This window comes from Ixodes scapularis, unplaced genomic scaffold, assembly GCF_016920785.2.
Source record: "Ixodes scapularis isolate PalLabHiFi unplaced genomic scaffold, ASM1692078v2 PGA_scaffold11__112_contigs__length_91849675, whole genome shotgun sequence".
Taxonomy (NCBI): domain Eukaryota; kingdom Metazoa; phylum Arthropoda; class Arachnida; order Ixodida; family Ixodidae; genus Ixodes; species Ixodes scapularis.
This window is the reverse complement of record NW_024609837.1, coordinates 36,225,565-36,253,167: the sequence shown is the minus strand read 5'-3', so window position 1 is coordinate 36,253,167 and position 27,603 is coordinate 36,225,565. Positions and strand designations below refer to the sequence as shown.

General features: G+C 47.4%; 1 protein-coding gene across 1 annotated transcript in view; it reads left to right on the top strand.

Moving 5' to 3' along the window:
* The first annotated feature begins 4,643 nt into the window (after positions 1 to 4,643).
* Positions 4,644 to 27,603, top strand: part of LOC8031585 (motile sperm domain-containing protein 2) — a 111,913-nt gene continuing 88,953 nt past the window's right edge. Inside the window, exon 1 of the mRNA XM_029985572.4 lies at positions 4,644 to 4,764. Within this exon, the coding sequence (XP_029841432.3) occupies positions 4,644 to 4,764 (121 nt within the window). The remainder of the gene's footprint in view (positions 4,765 to 27,603) is intronic.

Here is a 27,603-nt window from a genome sequence, read left to right as displayed (position 1 = left end):
TGCGCTGCTCTGAGATACAGTATGTTCCTCATTCCCACACGAATTATGCTTTACAATCCCTTCGCCACACGTTACCTTATGTACTCTACAGGTACCATCTAAAAAGTACAGATATATACTCTCTGACTAGAGCTGAATTGTATATGTGTTTCATATAACGCGGATGTCTCTGTATGACATTTTTCTTTTTCTCGCTTTCGCATAATACGCATGCTGCTTAACGTTTGTGCGCTCTCACATGTTTACTCTGCTTATTGTTACTGAAGAACGTACCTAGTTGGCAAGAGAAACTTCATATGCCGTATAACGAGGTTTTTCAATGTATCACATTTTTCTCCCAGATTGCTATGCTTGCTTTGCTTTAGGGCTCCAGAACCAATCAAGTTACCATACGGTAGCTTTTTGTCTGGAGGACCGCCAGAGTAAATTTATGAAAATAAAGATTTCATTTAATTTTATTCAAATGCGCCGCGCGTACGCAGGACGTCCGCATCTCTCGGCCCTAGAGGCCGAGAGATCGTTTTAGGCGTCGTCCTTTAGGACGTCGTCCTCGACGCTGTTATGGACGTCGTCCTTGTAGTCATCCCAGAGGTCTTTCTTGACTTCGCCCTAAAGGTCATCGTACAAGTCATCCTCGACGTCGTGTTTGACGTCGTCGTCCTAGCAAGCAGATAAACCCGCGCTTCGCACACACGGAGCGGCAGTACGCACACATTCACATTTGCGCCCAAGAAGCCGTTATCGGTTAGAGTTTAGCTAGTTGGAACATGGTCAATGATGATGGTGAAGCTCCTTGAACATTGAGCGATTGCACAGAGACAGGACAAGACAGACACACAAAACTGTAATTAAAGTGGTGAAAAAGCTTAAATATGAAGCGATTTAAATGATACAGAAGATTAAACGTTTACACTGAGACGAAGCATTCAGTCAATTTCGGATTGGCGCGCTGGAGTCGCCCTTCCGTCAAATATTGCGCCTAGAACAATTCATAAAATAAAGTGTTCACACAAAATTCAAGTCGTCGTATTCACAGTGAGCTGTGTCTCGAGTCTCATGACGAATGCTGTCGCCATTCATAGACAACCAGCAATAGTGGTTGCTGTAGAAATTTGGTTTTTCTACACATGTCCAGCATATCGGGCGGCCTTTTGTTTTTCTGTGTAATCAAGAGAAGGGGACTTCAAACCCCAGCCCGCGGAAGTCCTCCGACCGACCCGCGGCTGGCCCTTCCAAGGAAACCCGGCCCGCGGTCCGCTTGCAGCAAAGCCGCTGCACCGTCGCAAATAGATGTGCGCCTAAACAAACACCAGAAGGAACGCGAGAAACTGCATCGTAATTGGATTCTCTCGTTATGACTGAACATTGTCATCCCCAGCATCATCATTCTTCGTGAACTGCTTTCTGTTTCTGCAGCCATTTTAAAATTACTTTGCGTTTTAATGTACTATCGTGGACACTAGCTGTTAGCTATAACACCGCAGCGGCGGCCGTCCCGTACCCCCAGCGCCTCATAGCAGGCGCCGTCCGAAACTCCACGCATGCGCCGTGTGGCGGACTCGCTCTTCCCGTTTGCGAGCACACCCTCGCTTTGTCGTCTGCTAGGCGCAGAGCAGGCGATGCCGCAGTGCTGCTCGTCTGGTACCCTGATCCTAGCGAACTGGTCTCAAACTCATTTTAAACCGGCGATTTTGATTGGGGGAGATTGCAGAGTCATTGAGGCATTATTCCTGTCTACGTTTTTTTTTTTTTTTTTTTTGCTTTTTCAGAAACAGGTTTTCGCAATGCATCTTTCACAATATGCGCTGGCACACCAGTATAAGCGCAGCAGGTGTGATACAGAAATAGACTTGTACTCCGTTTCACCTAAAGTCCGAATGCAGCGTGCGCTACAAAACGGCATAGCCAATCAAATAGCGGCAAAGGTGCAATGTCACGGAGTGCATCACCGGGGGACACAATAAGGTGCAAAAGTGAGCTTTTGTCGCTTTTGGTTGGCCCTATCGTCTCGTAGCGTCCGCTGCGCTTAGACCTAAAGTGAAAGGGTGTATAACTGCAAGTTTGTCCCATAAAAAAAAAAAAAAAAGTAGTCTACCGTGATATTACTATTAGTGGCGATGATTATCCTTAGCCAGCGGAGTCAGGAAATCAACCGTGGACACCACTTACGCGGTGGTTTGCTGAACCGTGTTCAGGGAAAATTGGCAAGCGCTGTGGCGTCGTCTGCTCCGTGCCTAGCAGACGACAAAGCGAGGGTGTGCTCGCAGGCAGGAAGAGCGAGTCCGCCATACGGCGCATGAGCGGGGTTTCGGACGGCGCCTGCTATGAGGCGCTGGGGGCACGGAATGGCCGCCGCTGCCGTGTTATAGCTAACAATGTCCACGATAGTACATTGTGTCCGCATTAGTTTTATCATTCTCGATAGTCTTTTGCACTGAGCGAATGTTCCTAAATTTTTGTGCGCTCTGATGTATGCTTGGCGAGCTTTCGGGGTCACACTTGTGGTGCAACCTCATAATTGGCTAAATATTAAAGTTCGAACTGAAATACATATGCATTCATCAAACTTAAGGTTGTTGGGTTTTTTTTTGGTTTTTTTCCTAACGGTTTCTCAATCATTATTTTTTAAATTCTTACCTAGGTTTATAAATTTAGTCTTTCCTCGTTTACAATTACTCTTTTTCTTCCCTGCCGTCGAGACAGCGACAGATACCTAACCCGGCCCCCTAGTCGAAAAGGCTGGAGACGTTTGATCTGGAGTGTCTCAATCAGAGTTCATTTGCCTAATGTGCTGTGAAAAGAAGCTAAAACAAAATTAAGTTCCTGAAATTTACGCGAGTACAAAGGGGGGGCCCCGTGGTTAACGTCAGAGCAAGACATCGCGAGCAGGGTATCTCTCTCAACGTTAAAGGGGTCATAAAAAGATTTTACAACTTTCGCTAAATACTACTTAGAAACGCTTCCTGACGTCAATAACTAAATACATTTGCTTTAGTCTTTTTTTTTCTTTCCAGGCAGTGACAGTCGCCCAAGAAAATTAAATAAATATAAGCATCGTTCATCCCCTCAACTCGGAGCCAGAACAAGCGTCTACATGGTCTGGTGCCTATCCTATGCCACCAACGTTAGTCATAGCCACGCACTGGGGTTGGCAAAGAGGAAACTTGCGTTTTGAGCTCCAGGGACTGTTAGAGTTCGGCTATCCTCATCACTGCAGTGGTTGGACACGAACCACTACCCGAGTGTCCGCCGAGGCATCGATTGTTACGAGCCGAATTCGAGTGCTCACGTAGTTGTCGTGTCCAATCCTTGAGCCACGCCCCACTGTCGTCAGGCGGGTGGTTTCGATCCCCCAATCACGTCATCAAGCTTTGCGAAGGCAAGACTGAAAGAAATAGTCCCCTTTTATCCTCGCAATTTCACCGCGACGAAGAAGCTTCTGAATCAGTGGCGGTCTGTGTGAGTATACTTGAGTCGTACTAAGACCAGCACGCCTCTAAGAGTCAGGAACATCCCTGCAAGATATCGTTTTATGACCCCATTAATTTAAATTTAATTTTTTGTGCATTTACATTTTTTCTCAGCAGTGAGCACAATTAACAGCAGAAATAAAATTAAGACACACAAGGAACCTATTCTGCGACGACACTTTCGCAACAAAGGACCTTGAAAAAAGACAATGACAATTTTCTCCCCTTTGCGTTTGTTTTTATTACCGCGCGCGAGACTCTTAAGGGGAAGCAGGAAGGAAATGCGATTCAGAACAGAGGCTCATTCACTACGAAATTAGACGAGAATAAATGCACGGGTAGCCAAAGTGTACATGCAGCAGCGTTTCAAAGGGAAAAACATAAATAGGCTCAAGGATTGGGCGCCGAAAGCACAAAAAAAAACATATATGGCTATAAAAAATCTAGGCGTCTACGTGATGACGTACCACAAGCACAAACATAGAAACTAAATAGTGTGAGAAAAAAGAAAAGAGCGGAAAAGGCGCCGAGAGAGAGAGAGAGGGGGTGGAGGAAAAGAGGCAAATGGCGTAGCGAGTCACGTGACCATACGCTCCGCAAGAACAGGTTTCGGACGGCGTCGGCCCAGGAAGAAACCTGCCGAAATGCCTCTTCTGCTATCGCAAACCGAAAACAGCGCGCGCACCGTTTTTAGCGTCTGCTCGCAGACGATGACTCCGCGTTCCTTGTCGTCTGCTCGCGTCTGAACCTTGCTCGCGTTCGTTGTGGTCCAGTGTTCTTCCTTTTTTGTTGTTGTTTTTTGCTGAGTCACCCGAGAGATCTGTGATGTTCTAGTAGACGGCTGACTTCAATTATTGGCGCGATTCGAGTCCTTTCGTCCCCAGACGAGGCCATTTCGACGGAGGTGCCTAAACTCGTCCAAGCCAGTCGCGTTTCTTGCCGCCTGCGAGACAGCGAACCTAAATTGCGACCGTCTCAGCTGAAGTCGGCTGTTTCTAGCGAGCCATCGTATAAACGTCGTGTGTTCTACGAGACCTATCACTTCAGCTCACGTGCGGTCAAGCTTCACCGGCGGTCAAGCCGGCTGACAGTGAGTGAAAGTGAAGCTGTCACGACGAATACCTTCTTGCGTCGAGAGCGGGGTGCTACGCAGCTGAGCGTGACGGCTAGGCCATGGTTCAGCTTGAACAGCAACAGAACGGCGACACGTTCGGCGAGACGGAGTACCTCGTTAGCCCCGCTGACATCGAGGATTTTCGAAAAGGGATCGAAGAGGAAGCTCAACGAGATCCAGGTATGAACGCGGGTAATGAGCTGTAGACCCAGCGAATTGACCCTGACCAACTGATTTGATTTACACTATTTGATGTCAGTATTTGAGAGAAGATCTAACTCTCACGACCCTAGTGGTTGACAAGAAAGTACTTGTTCGTTCTTGACGCAGCTTTCGGCCGACGCGGCCACACTCAGCGCCGGCATTTGCTTGGAGCTCATGTTCACTTAGTGAAACTCCGATTGATCGTGAGTTCAAGCCGAAAGCGGACGCAGTGCTCGTGTCGAATTCGGGCCGCAAACTCGATTGGGTAATATAACAGTATGAATACAGTCCATAGGCCTTTCATGAGAAACACCCAGCTGCGTGGCAAGCAAGCTGAAGTGGCATCTTTTGTCTTGTCGAAGTTTAGCATGGCGCAATATCTACAGGGTGTCACAAAAGAAATTTTACACGGTCTTTTTTAACGCAAAAATAAACTAGGCATCGCCGAACGCTCATTCTCCGCCCAAAGGTAGAGCTAGAGGTCACAACCCGATGCCAAAGTTACAGCCCAATCCGATAACTTAATAAAAAATTATAAGTGATTTTCTGAAAAAGTTAAATGGGAAAATGGAGCCCATTTTTGCCCGTTTTCGGTTTCTAGTGCAATAGAGCACCATGTGTTTGAAAACTCCGTCGGCCGCCATTTTCCCATTGAAATTTTCAGGAAATCACTTATAACTTTTGATTAAGCTATCGGATCGGGCTGAAACTTTGGCATCTGGTTGTGACCTCTAGGGCTACCTTTGGGCGGAGAATGAGCGTTCGGCGATGCCTAGTTTATTTTTGCGGTAAAAAAGACCGTGTAAATTTTCTTTTGTGACACCCTGTAGATGTGTACACATATAAAGTATACTAAATACTTTTTTTATTTTTTTATTAGGAAAAGTTAGAAGAACAAGTGACCGGCGACTGGGTTTGGTATATTTAACCGCTTATAATTTAGAGTCTCAATAGATTGACTTTTATACATCTCAATGAATTCTGGAAATTCCCTCGCTTATTTTGGGGTGATTTAATGTCAGTTGGAGCGACGAAATTCTGCAGAGAAAGATATTACTGGGTTTATTATTGGCACGGGCCAGTAATGAAACGTAAAAACTTGTCATCTGGCCATGTCTTCGATGATCTTGAAGTAAATATCTAGAAATTACGACATGAGAACAAACAGTTGGTACCAAAACGTATTTTGTCGCTTGCCTTACTCTCCATAACAATTTTGTGTCCCTCGATATTCACCGTTCACACGCGGGCCAAGCACGGCGGAACGAAAAAAGGGCGTGTTCGAGAATGGGCAGCTAAAAGGGGCAACTTTTGTATAAAACATACCCAGAGGGTAAGCGACTTTCGCAAAACGATTCACTACCCGGTTGCACATGCGCAGTCTTTTTTTTTTAAATTAATATTAAGATATCTCTTAACGTCATATAAAAAAAATATTTTTGCGGTTTATACTTTACAGTAGTCTTGTGTAAGTAAATAGAACTGCACTTCCTCATCCGAAGTTTGGTCTGTGATGAGAGTTTTGAATGCGACCAATATCAGACCATGCAGACAATGAAATATCAATCGGAAGTTTTTTCGTTTTTTTTTTTGTGCAGACTATAGTTGGTAAGGAATGATCACGGCAGTGCGTGTTTTTCTAACGCCCGCGGCATCCAACACGAGGTCCGTGCCTTCCGCCGTGCTTTAGGCTGCGCACCAGGGCTCCAGGTGCACGTAGACGCCGAAGCATTTTTGAAGGTAGGAAGCTCGCGCTAAGGGGCGGCGCCACCGAGGATTCTCCCTACCCTTCTCACCTTGTCAGGAACTAGAAACACAATGGACGAAGCAATGGTGCGAGAACGGTTTCGATTGTTTTATGAAGGTTAAGGGAGCATTCATGACGCACTGCGTAACAGCATGACGTCTCTTTTCTGGTCGCAAACGCTTTGGTAGAAGGAGCGAATGAAAATATCCCGGGGAACCGACGCTTTAGAACTTATTATCTTGCAACACATCGTTAAGTTCTAAAATCATTACTTGACGAAATTATTACATCACACTTCAGTAGTACAAGTGTCTTTACGATGAATATGACAAAGGTACGCAAGCCCCAGGTGACAGACTTATATGACCAGGGAATCCGAAAACTTGTGCCACGATACTATGGATGACACCGAAGAGCTTTTCGATTTTGCACGGACATACTATGTCGTAAACGAAAGGCGTTTTCAGAGTTTATATAATATTTATCGCTCTGGGCGCGCTGCTTCCTGACAAGGTTGATTAATTACTGTTCAGTGTAATGGAACAAGCAGTGAAAATGAATTTATGTAGTGAGAGATTGACTTACTCGTTTCAGTTCCGCTATTACGTGCCAGTCGTCCACATGAACTGGGAAAATATATATTACATAATAGCTAACGTGATATGTATTTTAATTTATTATTTGAGTAGATCGAATTCACTGTCAAAGCAACGTATATTTTTACTAAAACGGGAAAAATGACTAAACGGTTAGAGTTAGTCTATTTCTGCCATCTTTTCCACTGGATTCTCGAAATGAGAAAACATCGAGGACTTCTTTGAAAGAATTCCTGTTTCCGTCCCCGTCCTCGATGTTTTATCCTTTGAAGTGTTCGTATCTATTCACCAACACACTCGTTTTCAATTGTCTTACACTGGAATTGTTCTTTTCAATATATATATTTCTTTTCATCACCTGAAAATAAATTCTCGGAAAGCGAATCTTTCCAGAAGAGATCAGCTCAATCACTACTAAAAGTTTCGAAACTACTATCTGTAGCTCTCAATTTGCGAGCCCTTAAGAAAATTTATAATTGCGCTGGAACATACACGATCTACCTTGTATCTCCGTTCTAGTGTAAAATTTAAAATTTCATGTGTCTTAGCCTGCGTTCAAATGAAACAAAACAACAACGAAAAAATGCGAGCTGAGTAATATTTCACCCTTTTATTAATACCTCACTCTAACCTATATTTCACTTTAACCGATATTTTACTTTAACGAATCCGTCACTTTAATCAGACTCTCTTTACGCTACTGGTCAGGAAACGTTGGCTAAAGTTTGGTTAAGGACAAAAAATTGCCGCTAGGTGCGCCACTTTCTTTAGAGGTTCGCTCAAGTGCGTTTTGAAGAGGCTTATTTTTAATAACAAAATTTTTTTTTTTTTGTGTGTGTGGGGGGGGGGGGGGAGGGGGGAGGCATTTTCCTATAAAATGACGAATTCTAGATGCCATAACGTCCAGTAAACTCACAGCAATAGAAATACACTGACACAATTTTCTTTTGAAGGGCCGTTTTCGAGTCTCCGCCATTTCCATATAATGAGACCAATGAAAATAGTTAACTGCGTGGAGATTCTGAACGTTACTATTATTATTTTTTTTAGGCGCGGTGTAAAATATATTTTGACAAGAAATGAAAATATTTATGTGTAGGAGCCGCAAGGGGGGGGGGGGGGGGGGGGGGGGGGGGAGCAGCAATTGATGTTTAAAAACGCCGTCCGAAAGCGGGGTGTGTCTAAAAGAGGGTCGGATCACGATCCTTGATGAGACTTTGAATAGGGAAATCGGACTCCCATGAGCGTATTTTTTTTTAGCATGTTTACTGCTTGTGGGTTATCACCATAAATAGGCGATATCAGATTCCACTTGAGTGCCCCTTTAAAGGGACCCTGACACCCCTAAAAATAATTTTTTTTTAAATATTTTGCCAGACGATTCATTATGGTTGTCAGAAGACTAACCAATCAATATTTCGCTTCAGCGTCACATATATTTTTAATGAAGTCGAAAAACGATACTGCTCGAAACCGAAACCGAAACTGTGCTGGGGAAGAAGATAAAATCTAGAGGAGGAGAGGGAAGGCGGAAGTCAAGTGGCTGGGCTACTTTTTTTTTTTTTCCACAAACAGCGCATTTGCAGCCGTTTATAAGCCACAAAATGGGTATCATATTTCTTTTATATTTTTAAAATTGTGTGCGTGCCTTCGATGACTTAACGACTTTGATTATATTTGGTGGTTGTACCTAAACCGTAAAAAAACGGCCCGTGGCCACGGAGAATACAGTAAGTGCGACTCAAACCGGCAAGTTCTCGATCGGTTGCTTTCGGTCGGAAAGAAAAGGAATTTCGAGCCGCAAATCGTTTTCTGGGATAAAAACCTTGGCGAGCATAAATACCCAGTGTTCCTTTAAGGGGAAATTTTTGTTTGGCCCCTTCACTCTGTGTACGCTACTCTAAATCGCGGTAACGAGTGTTCACAAAAACAATCTCCACTACAATTTCTTTATACGCCTGTAGTTTATCATCTACGCAAGTACCGGTCATTTCTTATAGACTTCTAACGACAGAAACTACGCACAATCTTATTGAGACGTGCATGTCTGTCCCTTTGTCGTCCGTTCGTCAGAAAAAAAAACTATGTTTTTGCAAGCGAAAGAAAGCTAGACAGTTGAGCCTACGGGTTTGCAGTGCCTCTACTGGATGGCACTGCTTGTAGTGATGAAGTATTACGGTAATGGTGGTGATGAAAAAGTCAGTTTGAGATACGAAAACGAAATGAAAACGATATCATTTTGGAGATCGCATCAGATGTGGAAGCTTGTGCAGTTTATTTAGGACAGACTTCTCGTTGACAGGCTCCAAGCGGTGCCGGCTAGATCGGCGGCTCTGAGCAACGCCACCTAGACCTTAAGGCCTCTCCGCTCTTCTTATGACGTCACGCTATGGGTCCGGCCGCCTGCCATCTCCTCTATTTTTCAGTCATTCCGCAATGGCGGAGGAGACTATGCGGAAGTGCGTTTCATCGAATTCGTTTATATGGTCGAAGTGATTTTTGACCGGGATGATCAGTACTTGACAGTGTGTGATAAGATGTGTAATACTGTGAGATGAAAGGAATGTGCGAAAAACGTGGGCCCCTGGATACCTGCACGGAAAGGAATTTGAGGTCAGAATAAGCAGGAAACGGTTTCGATTAGTCTTCGTTTTGTTGAACTTGCAGAACGTAATTTGTCTTGACAACTACTCTACTGCTTTGTTTTATGGGATTGCAAGTCGTTTTATGCAACGGTATTTCTACGTGCCTTTCTTTAATGACTAAACGTTAAGTGATTCAAGTCCAGTGTTAGAATTCTGCTCCGCACGAGAGCTCACTAAAGGAAAGACGACGACGAACCCCCACGAAACACGGAACGATCTAGACGTTCGAAGCTGTGTGTACATACACATTAAATATCTTCTACCTTTGACGACGGCGTATTCTACGAATTTGACAACGTATTTGACGAAGTGCGAACAGCGTGGGTTAGAACTAGAGCCCCTTGATATTTGGATCTGACTTACAAGAATCGTCAAGTGCGAAAAACACGAGGTCCGTGCCTCGTGCAGCCTTGGGAAGCAAATGGCGCCGTAGCACTTTTCTGTGTTATGTGTATGTTTATACAGCCTGAGGTTACTCTGCCAGAACTTGGTGACATGGTTACCCGCTGTAGATGAGCAATTTAACCAGTGCAGTACAACCCCTGTCCGGGGGTCTTTAACGTGCATCACGCAGTAGTGATACACGACCGCACGTCGGTACGATGCTCAACCAGATCGAAACAGGCAGGGGTAGGGATTGAACTCAGGATCCCCGGGTTCTGCAGCGCGAGCGTTCGCTCCACGTGCTCCGAGTTGGTGTGCGCTAGCCCAATCAGTCACCTATCCACTCGACGCAGCACCGAAATAAGCCGAATGGCGGCACAGCACTCTCTCGAGGCGCGTGTTCCACAACAATTGTTGTCGCTACTTGGAAGAAACGCGAAGCGTGAATTTTATGAAGGGGCTTTAGCTAATAGAGAGTTTGAGTAGATCGTTCCCATGACTCCAAACTCAAACTCTTTATTTCTCTCCGTTTGGAGAGGTGAGACAGAGAAAAAAGCAACTCAGTTGTTGCTTGACGAGCCTCTGCCTGCCCACAGCAGCGAAAGAGGACAGCATGTACATACAAATGTTTTTTTCACCATCACACTTATAGCACAAAAATAAACAGCATTAGATGGGGGAGGGGGGAAGGGGGAAAAGTAATCGATTTAGCCAAGTTTACAAATTCCAGGGGCACTCTCTCAAAAACATGGAACGTACATTTTTTATGGTTTCATTCAAAACATTTACATTCAACTCACTCAGGCGATTTAAAAAAACGAGGTACTATATATTTCAATGTCTGAATTCCGTAGTTCGTTCTGGAGTGCGGCACTAACCATGCGTCTGCAGACCTAGTTTCATAAGTAACCTCCCTCATCCGAAGGTTGGAAATAGATATGAATATATTTTCTTTTTGGCGAAAAGATCTTTTCAATGCAATAAAAAGTTTATAATAATACTGATTAGGAATCTGTACAATATTCAATTTAATAAATAATGGACTAGTATGACTCCGATAACGATACCCGATACTCCGCCACCGCCTTCTTTGCGCATGCATAGTATCGTTATCGGGGCTATCGGAGGTATCGGAACGATCTACTAAAACTCTCTAATATCGCTTTGATATCGGACATCTTGTTGTTATAAACAACAAGATGTCCGATATCAAAGCGATTCCATCCGGGGTACCCCAGGGTAGCATCCTTGGGCCCTTGTCATTTAATATATATATTAATGACGTAATAAATATTGATAATGATACCCAATTTGTTATGTATGCCGACGACACCAGTTTAATTTTTAATTCTTCCGATATTAAACAATTAATAAATCATGCAAATAATTTTCTCGATAAATTAAACCAATGGACCCTGTTGAATTCACTAGCTATTAACAAGTCCAAAACAAAAGCTGTACTTTTCAGACCTAAAAATCAGAAATAAAATATTGAGAACCCCCTCATGATTGGGACTTCTACTGTGGATATTGTGTCCTCAGTTAAAAGCCTAGGAGTTGTATTTGAAGAACACTTAGTTTGGAGCAAACATATTGAAATAATTGCCAATAAACTCTCTCGCGTTGTAGGTATTCTTACAAAGTTGCGGATTTTTCTACCCACTAATATAAAATTGCTTATTTACAATTCCCTGTTTCTTTCTCACATCAACTACTGCCACCTAGTTTGGGGGATTACAACCACGTCAAACCTTACTAAACTCTTTTTACTACAGAAAAAAGCCGTGCGCGTTATCACTGGATCTCCCTACGATGCGCATACCGAACCACTTTTTAAAAGTCTTAAGGTACGTCCAGTTCACTTTTTATATATGATATACTGCTTAAGAGGTACTATGCCGGCAAAAAACTAAATAACAACAACATAGAACAATTATCTAGATTAACAAGAAACACTAACATTTATAACACACGTCACAGTGAAACATGGATCATTCCTCATGCACGTACGAATTACAAAAATCAATCTTTATGTTACACATTACCATTTGTATTAAATTCACTTTATAATTAGAAATGAAAAATAAGTGTTTCATGTTCCATGCAGTTTATATATCTAGATCTATTGTTTCACCTTGTATATCTTCGTGTGCATTGATTGTTTAATGTTTAGTAATTAAGTGATGCTGATGTTGCGTTACTCGTTTGTTATTGTGTATCATTACCAGTGCTGTTGCCGAATCTTCTTTGCTTGTTTTTTTACATTGCAATGGGACTATGCATATGCAGAGGGGGCTCAGACCCAGTCAAGCCGCACCCTTGCGGCTTTTTGTCAGAGCTCCATAGATCATTTGTTTAGTACTTTGTACTTGGTGATGTTAAATAAACTTTGATTTGATTTGGTTTTGATACTTGCCCGGCGGCTCGGCTTTGTCGAGCCGAGTCGAGATGACCTGAGAAGCCGGACACATCGGTTGACGTCACGGGATGTAAAGAGGAGGTATTAGAGAGGCCTTAGTCAGTCCAGGTGGTGGTGCTTTGAGCGCTCTTGTCCACGCGAGCGCCGCGCGTGGTCGCTTTTATATACTTTAAAAGGTTAAAAAGCGCGAATTGAAACATGGACCAAATAAGAAACACGTATGACAATGACAGGCGTTAAAGTGCGTATTTCCGATTAATGCAAAATCATTAACTGTCTTATGGAGCGAAGCCGGCATTGTCCGTAACCGTCTGTAGCAGCGAAACGGCAGTTAAATTCCCATTGGCCAAAAGCGCAGCAAATCAGATGCATCGTCACGGAAGCCGTGGAGCGGGCGGGGTTTGCCGCGCCTGCGCAGTGGGGGAGCGTCATGTCACCGCCGGAGCGACGTGTGAAAAAGAAAGACGTGGCGCGCCGCTTGTAGGAATGCGATGCATGCAGGAATGCTTTCGCATTTCTACTCATAAACAGTCTTAAGTGTCTTTAGCGTACGCTATAGACCGACACGCTGTTGACAAACAAGCCCGCATTTGCCCACACCAGGTGTGGGCACTGCGCGTGAGCAGAAAACAAATTTGGGAGGAGTGAAGCGTCTGCGCATGCGCTGTGCCACCGACAGCGCCACCGAAGCTGCATGACGTCAGGGCCGCGGGTTGGTCTATAGTTCTTTTTTCGTTTGTGTTTAGTTAGTGTTTAATAACCATTTAAATCATATGAACAAACTAGACCCAACCAGTTCCATAGCGTTACGGAGAAGCCTCGTGACCAGTAGAGTATTCGAGGACTCCTCTTTCACGAATGCTTTACTTGTAAGAGCATTTCATTTCAACAAATGCTTTGCTTAAACGAACATTTTACTTCAACGAATATTTTACTTTAAAGTAACTTTAGGCTAGATAATCGTTTCCAGCAAAAGTAGCCGCGGTTGTCCTTCTACTTTGAATGAAACAAGAAGCAACCCGTGTGCGGAATCACGTTCTCTTTCCTCAATAGCCAGAGCGGCAAAGCGTCATTACTACAGAGGGAAATGTAGGTCAGTCGAAGGGTTGTTGACTTCTTAGCCTTTCCTTCCCCGACCCCCTCTCGCGTTGTCTCTATTTTTCACTTTGTATTTCTCACTCTCACTCTTTATCAGCTCGTCTCTCACCCGAGTTCTCTGAACTTTGATTTTCAAACGACTCGAGCCCCGAGTGGTCTAAAAACGAAGGAAAAAACAGGTTGTTTTTTATCGGAAGTGTTTTTATATGCCAAACCACACCAAATTTGACTTTCTTGTTTAGACACCGCAACGTCGGTCTGCCTTTGAGGTATGGGAACATTGGTTGGGTGTAGCACGATTGCCCCGCGTGCAGTATCCCTGTCGCAAAAGCCCCGCTTCATTTGCCGGTAACGCTGTAGGGGACACATTTAACCTGTGCAGTACGACGTGCTGCCCGCGGGTCTTTAACACGCATCGCGCCGCGTGGTGATACACGACCGCACAATTGTACGATGCTCATCCTGATCGAAACGGGCAAGGGCAGCAATTGAACTCAGTTTCCCTGGTCTCAATGAGTATTTCAAGTCTACATCCAATAGCCCCATGAACAAGGCGAGATTTATGACCATATTGCCACGCGCGTCGCTAAGTAAGTGCGTGCGTGGCCGAGTGGTTACCGTGCTTGGCGTTCGTGCAGAGGTCCCAGATTCGATTCCTGGGAGTGGCGTGTCTTTTATTTATTCTTTCAATTTAGTGCTCTCGTAAGGTCGAAAACCTTGTCATCTGATCGAGGTACGAATGTTTAACGCGCCGGACGTTCTACGCCAAATGTTCCAGAGATTCACATGGGTACATAAGGGGCTCCGTGAGGCGAGCGTTCGATCCTGCACTTTCGCGGCCATGGACGCCTGCGGCGCTAGCCTTTTTCAATTTTGTTGTGGGCACAGGTTCGCCTTATTAAACGTTTAGTTATCTTCAGCTTTTGTCGCCTCCTCAATTGTCATTCGTGACATATTGGTGGAGGAGCGGGGTACCGCATTCCATGCCCGTGAAGCGTACCCCTCAGAAGATCTGTCGGGCCCGATCTTTCTCAAGTCCAAGAAAACTAATCCCCGTCGACGAACCCCGCGACCCGAGCCAGTCGCTGCACCCAAGGCCAGCCTCCGGAGTTCGGTCAACTACCAGAAGAGCCGAGGAAGAAGAACTCGCCGAAGATAAACACCAAGTCGCAGCAAGATAGAACGCCACCGACATCCATCGTCTATGTGCAGGGCCCACCACGGGCGCTGGTGAACTTCAGTGGCGATCTTCATGAAGATGTGGACGACTGGTTGAGGCAGTACGAGCGCGTCGCCCGGTTCAACAGATCGTGGCCTAAGCAGAGCCTACTGAATGTCTACTTCGCTCTGAAAGGAGAGGCGTGCACCTGGTTCGAAAACAATGAAGCGTCAATTTCGTCGTAGGTAGACTTCAGGCAGAGCTTCGACGCACCTTTGCCAGCCAGCAGCGACGTCAACGGTCTAAAGAACTTCTCCAAGCAAGAAGCCAAGGGCCAAACGACAGCGTCACAAGCTTTGTTGAATACGTTCTTCGCCGCGTGAACCGCGCCGACCCAAACGCTCCCGAAGAGGAAAAGTTGCGGTTCCTGATTTGGGGAATGGAAGAGAACATCTTCGGAGGCCTTGTGCGGAGCCCGCCTGCCACCGTCGAAGGTTTCATCACTGAGGTCACAATCATCGCACGTGCCCTTGAAGCACGGTCCTCCCACTACCAGACGCTTCCCGCCTTCGCTGCCCTCTCGCCGTACAGCAGCAACACCCCGGACATCCGCGAGATCATCCGGAACGTCGTCCGGGAGGAAATCGAGAAGCTACTGCACGCTGTCAACCAGGCTTCTTCGCTGTAGATAGCCAAAGTTGTCCACGAGGAAGTTCAGCGGGCATTCCAACTGGAGGCTCCTGCAAGCGTACCAGCACCCGAAGAACCCTCTCTGACCTACGCCGCGGTAGCTGGGAGACCGGCACCAGCTGCCCGGCAGTATTCGAAGCCACCTTGACGTGACCTACCAGCGACGCAGACTTTCCGGCACCGTGAAAGGCAGCCCCAGCTTGTCCGCATCGAACAACCAGCGCCTAGAAAGACAGATATGTGGCGCACGGCCAATCGATGACGGCTGTGTTATCACTGCGGCGAGGTCGACCACATCTACTGGAGGTGCCCGTACCGACAAATGGGCCTGCGAAGGTTTGCGCCGAGCGGCCCGCGACACCGCCTTGGGATATCGAGGAGTACCTCAGACGACCTCTGTCCCCAGTGCAGACTCTACAACGCAGTTCCCGTTCGCCGTCGCCACGACGTGCGCTTTCACCCTTCCGCCGCTCCGGGTGGGACAGCCTGTTTCCCCTATCTCGTCGGGATAACTAAGTGCGGCAACGCCTGCAGGTCGCATTGCCGAAGACGACCGAAGTAAAGAGCCTCCAAGAGCGCCGGAGTGCTCCCACTCACCCGATGCCACGCATCGCAACGACGCTGCTGCAACGGTGCTCGAAAACCTAAACGTTGTTATCGATGGCCACGACACATCGGCACTATGGACAGCGGAGCAGGCAACTCCGTCTGAGTGGGAGGCTCTCTCACCGCCTGCGAAATGTGACAACGCCACGGGATGGACCTCAAATACGAACCGCCGGAGGGCGCCTCATCACACCAGTCGGGAGATGCACTGCTTTCGTCGAGCTCCATGGTGAGACATGCCCTGTGAAGTTCGTCGTTTTGCAAGTCTTTGCAAGTATGATCGCGTCATCGACCTCGGGTCAAACCAGTTGACGCTGCAAAAGCCTATTCTGCCACCGGTAGGGCCTAATACGATGCCAACAGCGATCCGAGTTATTGCCGACCACGTGAACCTACCGCCGCGGTCGAGCGTACCTGTAACCGTCATAACTGACACAGCGATGTGTGGTGAAGCTCTTCTGAAAGGCAGCGTCCAACTGCTGCTTGAAAAAGGAATTGGCGTCGCACGAGGTGTAACGGACCTCCAAGAAGAACGTACAGCTGTTCTCGTGGCGAACTTTCAAGAGAGGCCGCAGCACCTAACAGGGTACCACCGTGGGCTACGTCGAGGAACTTCAAGCGCCACCCGTGGTCGTTACGATACCTGAGGAAAACTCGTCGTCAGAGCACGAGAGCACGTCGCCGCCGCAGCTCGACATCAACCCCGTGCTCCCAGCTCCAAAGCGGCGGCAACTGGTTGATCTAATCGCTGAATACAGTGGCTGCTTTGCCACGTCGTCGAAAGCTCGCAACAAGAGCAATGGCAAAACATCACATTGTTACCGACGGTGACGTGCACCCAGTCCACCAGTCTCCGTACCGTGCCTCTTTGAAAGAGAGGGAGGTCATCCAAGAACAGGTTCAGGAAATGCTCAATGAGGACATCATTCAGCCGTCATGCAGTCCATGGGCTTCACTTGTGTTCGTAAAGAAGAAGGACGGAACCTTGAGATTCTGTGTGGAATATCGTCTACTCAATGCTGTAACAAAGTAAGACCTCTAAACGCTCCCCGAGATCGGCGATACTCTAGACCAGGGGTGGCCAAACCGCGGCTCGCGAGCCGCGTGCGGCTCTTTGCTGGTCCAAGTGCGGCTCGCGGATCCCTTGTAAGGGACCTCTCCCCCCCCCCCCCCCCCCGGCCCGCCACTTTCCTTCTTTCTTTCCTTGGCCAAAGAAGGACATTTTTTCCCCCTTTCCCCAGGAAAGAAAGAAAATATTTCAGAATAGAAAACAGCTTGCACTTCGGCAGTTTTGTGCCACCATAGGTACAGTCGAACCGCATTTCACTCGTATGTTTCCACAGATCCTGTTCCTTTCATTGTTTGAGAGAGTTTGCTGGACCCTAGGGGGAAATGCATCAGGGACAGGGATTGTCAAACGATGCATGCACTTTGGCTTGGGGTCGAGGGAATGTTCTGTCTCCCGGCCTTTGTCACTTGCCGGTGATACTTGCCCCATTAGGTTAATGAATCTTCCCCCACATCGTTTATTGTTGAAGGTCGCGGAAACCCGGGTTGACCTCATTCATGGCATCCACTAGCCACAGATGTTATGTTCAAGTTCACAAGGGACCGAGAACATTCTCATTATTATTTTTATCGGCTCACAGTTGTGACCCAGAGGCTGCTTGGTTCTACTTTCGGGGGGGGGGGGGGGGGGGGGGGGGGGGGGAAGGGGGTGACTAGCAGCGGTTAGTGAAGGCTGTCTAAAACACTTGCATGGAAGGGCAAAACGTTTGTTGTATCAAAGTCGCGCTTCGATTGGAAAAGCAGACATGTGGAAAAAGTTCTAAATGACTGTCAGAATTCCATGCGAGGAGGTCATCATTTCTTCAGCTGCTTCTACGGTGTTCTACCTGCTCTGCCGAGACAAGAAGTTAACTGTTGCCTACGTCTAACCACCCTGGGCCAAGTTGTTACGAGGCTCTGCGGACGTCGTCGCAATGGCGTCGAACAAGAAGCGTAAGTACGAAGATGAACATGATTGTAAATCTGAGACTGGGGCAGAAAGGAGAACAAAACTGAAGGTAGAAAAAGAGGAGGCAACGTCTGTTGAGACGTTAACTCCTGTTTTTCTACCTTTTGTTGTGTTCTTTTTCTGCCCCAGTCTCAGGTTTACAATCATGTTCAACTTACACCAGCTCGCCTGAACTCTGACTATTTTTACGAAGATGAATATCGGACATTCCTTCCTGAGTGGGAGGAAGATTTCGCCTTCACTGAGAAAAACGGTAAGCCCCTCTGCCTCATCTGTAATGCAGCAATTTCGCACCACAAGGCAAGCAATGTTCGACGGCATTATGAGACCGATCACGAAACCTTTTCTCGGGACCATCCAGCTTCACCTGAGTTGAGAAAAGTCAAACTGGCCCAGCTCAAATCGCAACTTCAGAATCAGCAGTCCTTGATAAGACCTTCAGCAAGGAATCTGACGTAGCAGCCGAAGCAAGCTTTGCAATCGAATGGAACATTGCTCATACCAAGCGAGCTTACTCGGAAGGAGAACTTGTGAAGACTAACATCTCCAACGTCGTGACATTGTTGGATCCACACAACAAGAATCTTCAAAGCTTGGTCAACCAAGTCCCAATTTCACGACAATCGGTCGAAAGGCACATTTCACAGCAAAGCGCCGACGTCGTCGACAAGCTTCAAGAGGGCCTAAACAGCTGTAAAGCATTCAGCTTAGCCCTTGATGAATCTACGGATATACAAGACAAGCCACAGCTTGCAATCTGCGTTCGTTATGTCTTATCCGACGAAAGCGTGAGAGAAGAGCATCTGGACATGGTTGCCCTCAATAATGATAATAATTGGGGTTGTGGGGATATTTATACAGCATGTAGTTGGTCTGCCATTAAAGTTGCGACGAGTCACACGCTGTAGATGAGCAATTTAGCCAGTGCAGTACAACCGCTAGCCTGGGGTCTTTAACGTGCACCACGCAGTAGTGATACACGACCGCACGCCGGTACGATGCTCATCCAGATCGAAACGGGCAGGGGTGGGGCTCGAACCCAGGATCCCTGGGTTCTGCAGCGCGAGCTTTCGCTCCACGCGCGTCGAGCTGGGTGTGCGCTTCAGCCCACTCGGCCACCGATCCCCCCTGGTTGCCCTCAAAGAAACCACTCGTGGTGTTGACATTAAGAATGCGTTGTTAACAACGTTAGAGAGGTTCGACGTTCCTCTGCAGAAACTTGTCGCTATTGCCACTGATGGTGCGCCTGCTATGGTTGGTAAGAATGTGGGCTTGGTAGGTCTTCTGCGGAGCGATCCCAGCATTCCAGATTTTCTCCCAATGCATTGCATTATCCATCGCGAGCACCTGGTGGCGAAGCACTTCAGCTACAAAGACGTTATAAGCACCGTCCTTCGAGTCAACAACTACATACGATCAAATGCAAAAACCCACCGGCAATTCCGCAATTTCCTCGAAGAACTGGAACTTCATGAAGCACCCAACGACGTTTCGTTTTTTTGTGCGGTACGCTGGCTGTCAATGAGCAACGTACTATCAAGGCTTGTGGATCTTATGAAGCCAATTCAAGCTTTTCTGGAAGCGAAAGAGAAGCCATGTCCTGAACTTCATGACGCAGGTTGGTGTGTTGATCTCGGTTACCTCACTGACGTAGTTCAGCACCTTAAAACTCCAAACATGTCGCTGCACGGAAAAGAAAAAATAGTATCGGAATTCTCACGAACAGTCTTCAGCTTTCAAAACAAGCTCAAAAAGTTTTAAAACGACCTGAAAACAAAGCGCCTGATCCACTTCCCGCGGCCGAAGAGCATGCTGGATGCAGAACCCGAGTTTGAACTGGCCGATGCTGAGCTCGGAATATCTCGTAAAGCTCGAGGAACTCGAGAGGGACTTTCATTCCCGGTTCAAAGATATGCACCAACTCAAGCCCTTGTTTTGCCCTTCTGGTGAATCCTTTTATGTTTGATGTGTTGAGCGTCGACTGTCCAACCATGAAAAACTTGGCAGGAAATGCAGGAGCCTTGGAACTGGAACTGCTTGAACTACAAGAATACGAAGGGCTGAAGACGTTCCTGCAGTCTCAGAGAACTGCAGTATTCTGGGGGCAGGCGCCAGAAGCAAGGTATCCCCACGTCAAGCTCGCGGGCCAGAAACTCCTCTCCATATTTGGATCAACATACTGCTGCGAGGCTGTGTTCTCAACAATGAAAGCGGTAAAGTCAAAACAGCGCGCGACCCTAACGGACGACCACCTGACTGAGCTACTCCGGAGCGCAACGACGTCGTTCGAGCCGAACTTCAAGCGGCTTGTTTTACGAATGGGGAAGCCCAACACAGACACACAATGAGCAACCGCTGCATTAGTGTAATTCACTGTGCCCGCAGCCGTGATGAATGAAATAAACACAGCTACCACGCGCTTCACTAAACTGTTTCTTTTTTTTTTTTGGTTCATTGCATATGTTTCTTGGGGGGGGGGGGGGGGGGAGGGGGAACTTTTGGCCAAAGGCCCTAAACAAAAGTATGCCCCCCCCCCCCCCCCCCCCCCGCGGCTCTTAGAGGTTTGGTGGTTTTGTTTGTGGCTCCCAGGCCGGGTCAGCCTGGCCACCCCTGCTCTAGACCGTCTGCGCCACTCCCGTTACTTTTCGCCGATGAACTTGAAGAGTGGCTACTGGCAGATTGAGGTTGACGAACGGGACAGGGGGAAAACTTACTTCGTCACGCCCGACGGACTGTACGAATTTAAAGTGATGCCTTTCGGAGTATTCAGAGCGCCAGCAACCTTTCAGCGTGTCATGGGCACCGTGCTTGCAGGCTTAAAATGGCAGAGTTGCCTCGTCTACATCGACGACGTTGTTTTATTCGCCAGCAACTTCCGACGAGCACTTACGATGATTCCATGCTGTACTTCAAGCCATCAAGGCCGCTGGACTAACTCTGATGCAAACGAAAAGACGGTTTGCTTATGGTAACCTCCAGTTCCTAAGACACGTCGTGAACAGCGAGGGTGTTCGTCCTGACCCCAAGAAGACGCGCTCCGTATCCGCATTTTCCCCGCCGTCGGACAAAAAGGCCATAAGAAGGTTCCTGAGCGTCTGTGCCTACTACAGGCGCTTCGTTCTAGATTTGGCGAAGCATTCTGCGCCACTGACTTGCCTTACAAAAGACGCAGTAATGTTTCAGTGGACAGAAGAGCACCAGCGGGTGTTTGACGAGCTTAAACGAAGACTTCAAACACCTTCCGTCCTTGGCCATTTTTACCAGAATGCACAGGCAGAAATTCACACGGACGCAAGTAACACGGGTCTTGGCCTGGTACTGGTCCAGATACAAGAGGAAACAGAGCGGGTAATCGCCTATATAAGCCGGACAACGTCCAAGGCGGAGGGTAATTACTCCACGACGGTGCAAGAATGCCTCGCCGTCGTCTGGGGGATAACCAAGTTTCGCCCGTACGTGTGCGGAAGTCCGTTCCGAGTGGTTACAGAGCACCACTCGCTCTGCTGGCTTGCTTGTGAATCAGAAAAACTCCCCAGGACGCCTCGCCCGGTGGACTCTGCGATTGCAGGAGTTTGACATGACCGTGCTGTACTAGTCCGGCCGAAAGCACAGCAATGCCGACTGTCTGTCAAGGGCCCCCGTCGAGGCCGGTCCTGCCTGCACTGAAGACGACGACGACGAGTGTTCCCTCGGCGTACTAGATATCAGTGACATGACAGCACTCCAAACAAATGATCATGAAATGCGAGGACTCATCGAGCACCTAGGCGGGCAAGGAAGCGCTGTTCCCCACGTTTTCATATCAACACTGCCAAATTTCTCCATCCAATAAGGTGGGCTTAGAAGGAAATTTCAGCGAAAACAACACTAGGTGGCTGTTGGTGATTCCTTCCACTCTTCGAAAAGAAATACTTCAAACCTGCCATGATGACCCGACGGCGGGACACCTTGGCTACAGCAAAACTCTTGCCAGGATACGTGAAAAGTACTACTGGCCCAAGCTTGCGAAGACAGTCCATCACTACATCCGATCTTACCACGACTTCCAACGACAAAGGAAACTACCGACGAGACCGGCAGGACTTCTTCAGCATATTATGGCAGCTTCTGCCCCATTCCAGCAAATCGGAATGGGTTTACTTGGACCGTTCCCGCCATCGACGCAAGGAAACCGATGGAGAATCGTCGCGACCGATTATCTCATACAGTACGCCGTGAAGAAAGCCCTTCGATCAGGTATGGCTGTTGAAGTCGCCAAGTTAGCAAGAAGTCGCAGCCTCCGGCACGGTGCCCCCGATATCCTCATTACAGACCGTAGATCATCGTTCATGGCTCAACTGACGCAAGAAATCCTTCGCCTCAGTAGCACCTGCCACTGTCGAGCCACTACATACCATCCGCAGAAAAATGGACTAACAGAAAGTCTAAACTAAAGTATCGCCGACATGATCTCCATGTATGTCGACGTAGAGCACAAGACGTGGGACGAGGTGTTACCCTTCGTCACGTTTCCTTACAACACGACGGTGCAAGAGACCACATGAGTGACACCGTTTCAGCTGGTGCATGGTAGAAAAGTAACGACCCTGCTCGACGCGATGCTGCCCCACAAACCAGCTGACGATGCGTGCCACGAAGCCCAGATGGTTGCTCAACGAGCTGAAGAAGTTCGCCAGCTCGCCCGATTCCGGGTTCAAGATAAACAACGTGCCGACGCTACCCGGTACAACCCTCGTCCGATCGACGTTCGCTTCAAGCCCGGAGACCGTGTGTGGGTCTGGACCCCTATACGACGACGCGGTCTAAGCGAGAAACTTCGAGAAGTGCTACTTCGGCCCCTACAAAAGTCTTCGTCGATTCGGGGATCTCAACTACGAGGTGACGCCCGACGGAACACAAACTTCATCAAACTCCACGACCGGAAGTCGTTCACGTCGTTCGCCTCAAGCGGTAATATGAACGATAGGACTGTGAACTGCATTTTTGTAGTACGCTCGATAGGACTTTGTTTTACAAGCCTCCGTAGTTTCCCATCATTTTTTTTTTATTGTTTTGCTGCTCCATTTCCCGGCGCGTTGCATCGAGATGATGCTCGTTTTAAAGGGGGGAGTAAAACCACGCGCGTCGCCGAGTGAGTGCGTGCTTGCCCGAGGGGTTACCGTGCTTGGCTTTCGTGTGGAGGCCCCGGGTTCGATTCCTGACGCGTCCGACGCCAGCCTTTTTTAATTTTGTTTTGGGCACAAGTTTGGCACATTTAGCGTTTAGTTTCCTTCAGTTTTCTTTGCCTCATCACTCGTCATTCCGTACAATATAAGTAACGTTGATTTCCGACCTTAATTACCTGTTAACCGTTTAATACTCAAGGGCGAGCCACTTAATAGGTTAGATGCCGTTTTTGTAGTTGCTTGATGTTATGAGAATAATTTGCGTCCCTGAATAGGTGGCGTAACTTCGTTTCGCCACCGGTGTGCGCAGTGCTCAGCGAAACGAAGTGATCTAATGCAGCGCATAATCTCGGTAGAGTAACAGCGAAGCAAAAGAAAACTTGTCTGTACGTTTGTTTATACAGCCGGAAGTTAGTCTGCCTCAGTGGGTGTCTGGTGTCTGAGCTGCCGATGAGCAATTTAGCCAGTGCGGTACAACCGCTAGCCTGGGTTTTTTTTAACGTGCACCACGCAGTAGTGATTCACGGCCGCGAGTAACAGCGTCGCTTAAGTAGCGTAAAGGTTACTGCAACCATATATGGCTACACTATCCTAGAGCAACAACACGGCTCCGCCCTTCGGTTAATCTAGTAATCACTAGAGTCACCGTATCTGCGCGAAGCCGCCTATTCCACTTGTCCATTTCGTTTCGCTGAGAACTGTAGTACATTCATGCAAATATCTAGTTTTAAACTCCGCTTTCGTGGATTTGTGAAGACACCAAAATCACGAGCAAAAAGGCGATGATAGCTCAGCAAAAAAGAAAAAAGAAAATCGAAGTGTGTATGCTTATACAGCCTGAAGTTAGTCTGCCTTAACTGACGACTTGTTTCTCAGATGAGTAATTTTACCGGTGTGGTAGGACCGCTAGCCATGGGGTCTTTAACGTGCACCTCAAAGTAGTGATACACGACCGCCCGCCGGTATGATGCTCATCCAAGCCGAAATGTGCAGGGGTGGGGATGATAGCTCAGCACAATCTGTGGCACTTGCGGTGACGTCAATTTTGGTTCGCATAAGTAACCAGCCAGATCAAGCGGCCACGGCCGCTCGATCTCTCTACCATATGCGCGCGCACATCAACGAGTCACCTTCGGTCGTCAACTCATACGGCATCTAAAAATCACGCGGTACCCCCGAATGGCAAAACTTTGACCAGAGACTCGTCGTCTGACCCCCTGACAGCCCGCCAAGTAAATTATAAAAGCATTTGTAACGCGGATTGTTTTTAAGGAATTTTGGCGCCTTTTGCCGTAATAGATCGGTTAGGTCTCGTTACTTTTAAACGGGAATATTTGACAGAAACCCGCGTCGTTGGCGAAATAACAATTAAAGATTTTGCACCGTAGTCACTCACAACCAAAGAAGCGCAATTATTATCTTCAAAGTTTTTGTTTCCCGATTCGTACTTAGGCGGTCTTGTCGGCTAGTGCCGCAATTTATTTGGCTGCGGAATGACGGTAACATGCTCGGTACGGGGCACACCCAACGTTTCTTAAGCTGTCTGTAGTTTTTAAAGCGTTATCAGTCGCATGCATTGTTATGCTATTTTCACATTACGAACGCAAGGCGCCCATCTTTCATAACGGTACGAGTTCGTTCAGACCGCGATTGCTTGCATTCTGAAGTTAATCGTTCCGCCTCTTGCGCTTGCGTGTGTTACGAAAGATCGGCACCTCCCGTCCGTAGTGTGAACATAGCATTGTGAGTTGCGTGTTGCCTACGCGTTCTCTCGCATATTCTGTTCAACCCAGGCTCAACGTCGTCTTGTTGCACGAAACCGCGAAGACATGGACAGCGTGTTGGTTGTTTTTTTATGGAACGAAATCCTACCTAGTATTCATTTCATCTGTTGTTAAGCTATTTTTGTTTTGTTCATAGGCATCAAAATCTACACGGAAAAACAGACAAAAGATACATACCGGCGCGTACACACACACACAAAAACAAAATGCATTGCGAAAAACCAGGAAGTCATATTGGTTGCGGGAAATTATGCTTGTTTCTTTTAATCCATTTCACGTCCGCATGGTCAGAGGAAAGTCTGGAATCGCTCGTCCACTTTCCTACACGCTAGCAAAAAAAAAAAAAAAAATATCTGAATTTTTTTTTTTTAACAGCAACAAGTCTTTTTTTTTTTTTTTCTGTTTCTGATGTTCCCAGGCTAATCCGAATGGCTGATCAATAAGAAAATATCCTCTGCAGGTACTGACAGTCTAAAAACCGCAGAGACGTGTCGTGTCCCGGGCATCTTATTACCGTTCCGTGGCCAATGAGACTGATATATTAGCCAATAAAAAATTCGAACAACGAATCGCAATACTCGAAGCATTAACGAGTCACGCCCTGCGTTGCTTTCGCTGTCAGCGGCCATTATGTAATAACATATGTTCTCGACGCTTTTTTCTAAGGCGAACAATTAATTAACTAGGATAACGAGTATGACTTCGAGCGAAGTGATGCATATTTCGTTCAATGATGGGCTTTTTTTCGCGCCTTAATTAAACGAAGTAAGAGATCTGCATGAATTTGCCCCATGACTGCGTAGTATTTTCCCGCGGAGTTATGCCCTGTAGCTTAGAAGGTTGTTTTGCAGCTACGAACTCCCACTTGCTTCATCATACTGCTCAAGTATAGACGCTTTGCAGCAGCTCTACATCTTGTGCCGCCATAACCGACCTTCACTTTGTGTTTTGTATTATTTTGAACACTTCGCTCAATCATTCACGCAGCAGGACAGGCTAATGCATTAATAAATTCCACTGTGTCCTCTCCAGCATTGGCCTTTGTGGGGGCTCGTCAATGCCCGCTTCAGTGGCTTGGTATCTCGATTAGACGAGATAGGGTCAGCAATGGCGGCTGTAATCTGGCGGGTCTGCATACCCAAGCAGCACATAAACGTGAAGAAAACGTCGAAAGAACGTCGAAGACGTCTGTAACGTGACGTCGTAAAACGTCGAAGGTCCGGACGTTACCTTCCTTCGACGTCGATGAAACCTTTAAATGTCCGCGAGAAAAGGTGCACAGAAGGTCGAGGGGACGTTCCAAATGACGTTTCTTGCACGTCACATGCACGTCTCAGTGGGCCGTTGCGTCCTCCCTCGACGTTTATGATACGTGTGTTTACGACATCCGGACTACCAACGACGTTCACAGAACGTCAAGAAACCTTTCCAAATTACGTTCCCTAGCCGTCGTGGGAAAACGTTGTGGTCCCCCCCCCCCCTTTCCCCCCCCCCCCCCCAAAAAAAAAAGAAGGAGTAATTTTTCAGTATTATTGCGAAGGCAAGTTGCTATCAAGCAAGTACGAAGGAAGCAACTAAAACACAGGTTTGGCACGAACTGTTTATTTGAGCATGTTCAGACACGATATGCTATACGGAGCGCCTCCAAGAGACGTCCCTGGATGTGCCAGCCTCAAACATATAAAATAACAAACAAATTCACGTAAATAAATGAACAAGAGACGATGTCACGGGGCGCGGAATGTTCCACCGCTTACCTCGTTCGGCTTCTGATTAATGCGCTGACGCGCGTGGTTTAGCCGTCCTATTGCGCGTAGCTGCTGGTACTCTCACTGCGTGCACGGGAATGGTTTCAGAAGGGGGATCCCGTCCGCTGGGCGTTCTTGATTGGAATCGACGGAGGCGTCTGAAGGGTCTTGATCGGAGACTGGACTTGACGCGCCGTTATGTGCACTGCCACTTGTTTTCTGGGGGGCGTCATTCATATCCTCACAGGCACCGTGATCCGAGCAGCAGTACGATTCAACATGTGAAGCGTTATGGCCTTGAAAAAGATCCTCGAGGCGTGACTGAATACGACGGCGTTTTTGGCGATCACCGACTTCTTCATGGGGGCGACTTGACCGACTCATCCAATCGCAGCACTTATACTGTATGCAGACTCAAAAAAAAAAATCATGGCGACATAGCAGCCTGCCTCGTAGACCCGTAGACGTGACGGCCGGGACTGGCTTTCGGAAAAAGCTGGACCGGGTTCGAAGAACAGAACATTCGGTGAAATATTTTGAGAACGACTGAGAAAATACGCGCGCCCGGAACTTAGGCTTGTCAATTGTTCGTCGTTGCTATCTTCACCCACTTTTCTCTCTCGCCCTCTTCTTGCTGACTTTCCCGACGCATCGCATGGGGCTCTATGGAGATGCCACTGGCCCCTCCTCTGCCTACCTTTCCCCCTCTCTCTCGCGCCGTGTTGACGCCGGCCCTAGTTTTTTTTTTTTTTTTTTT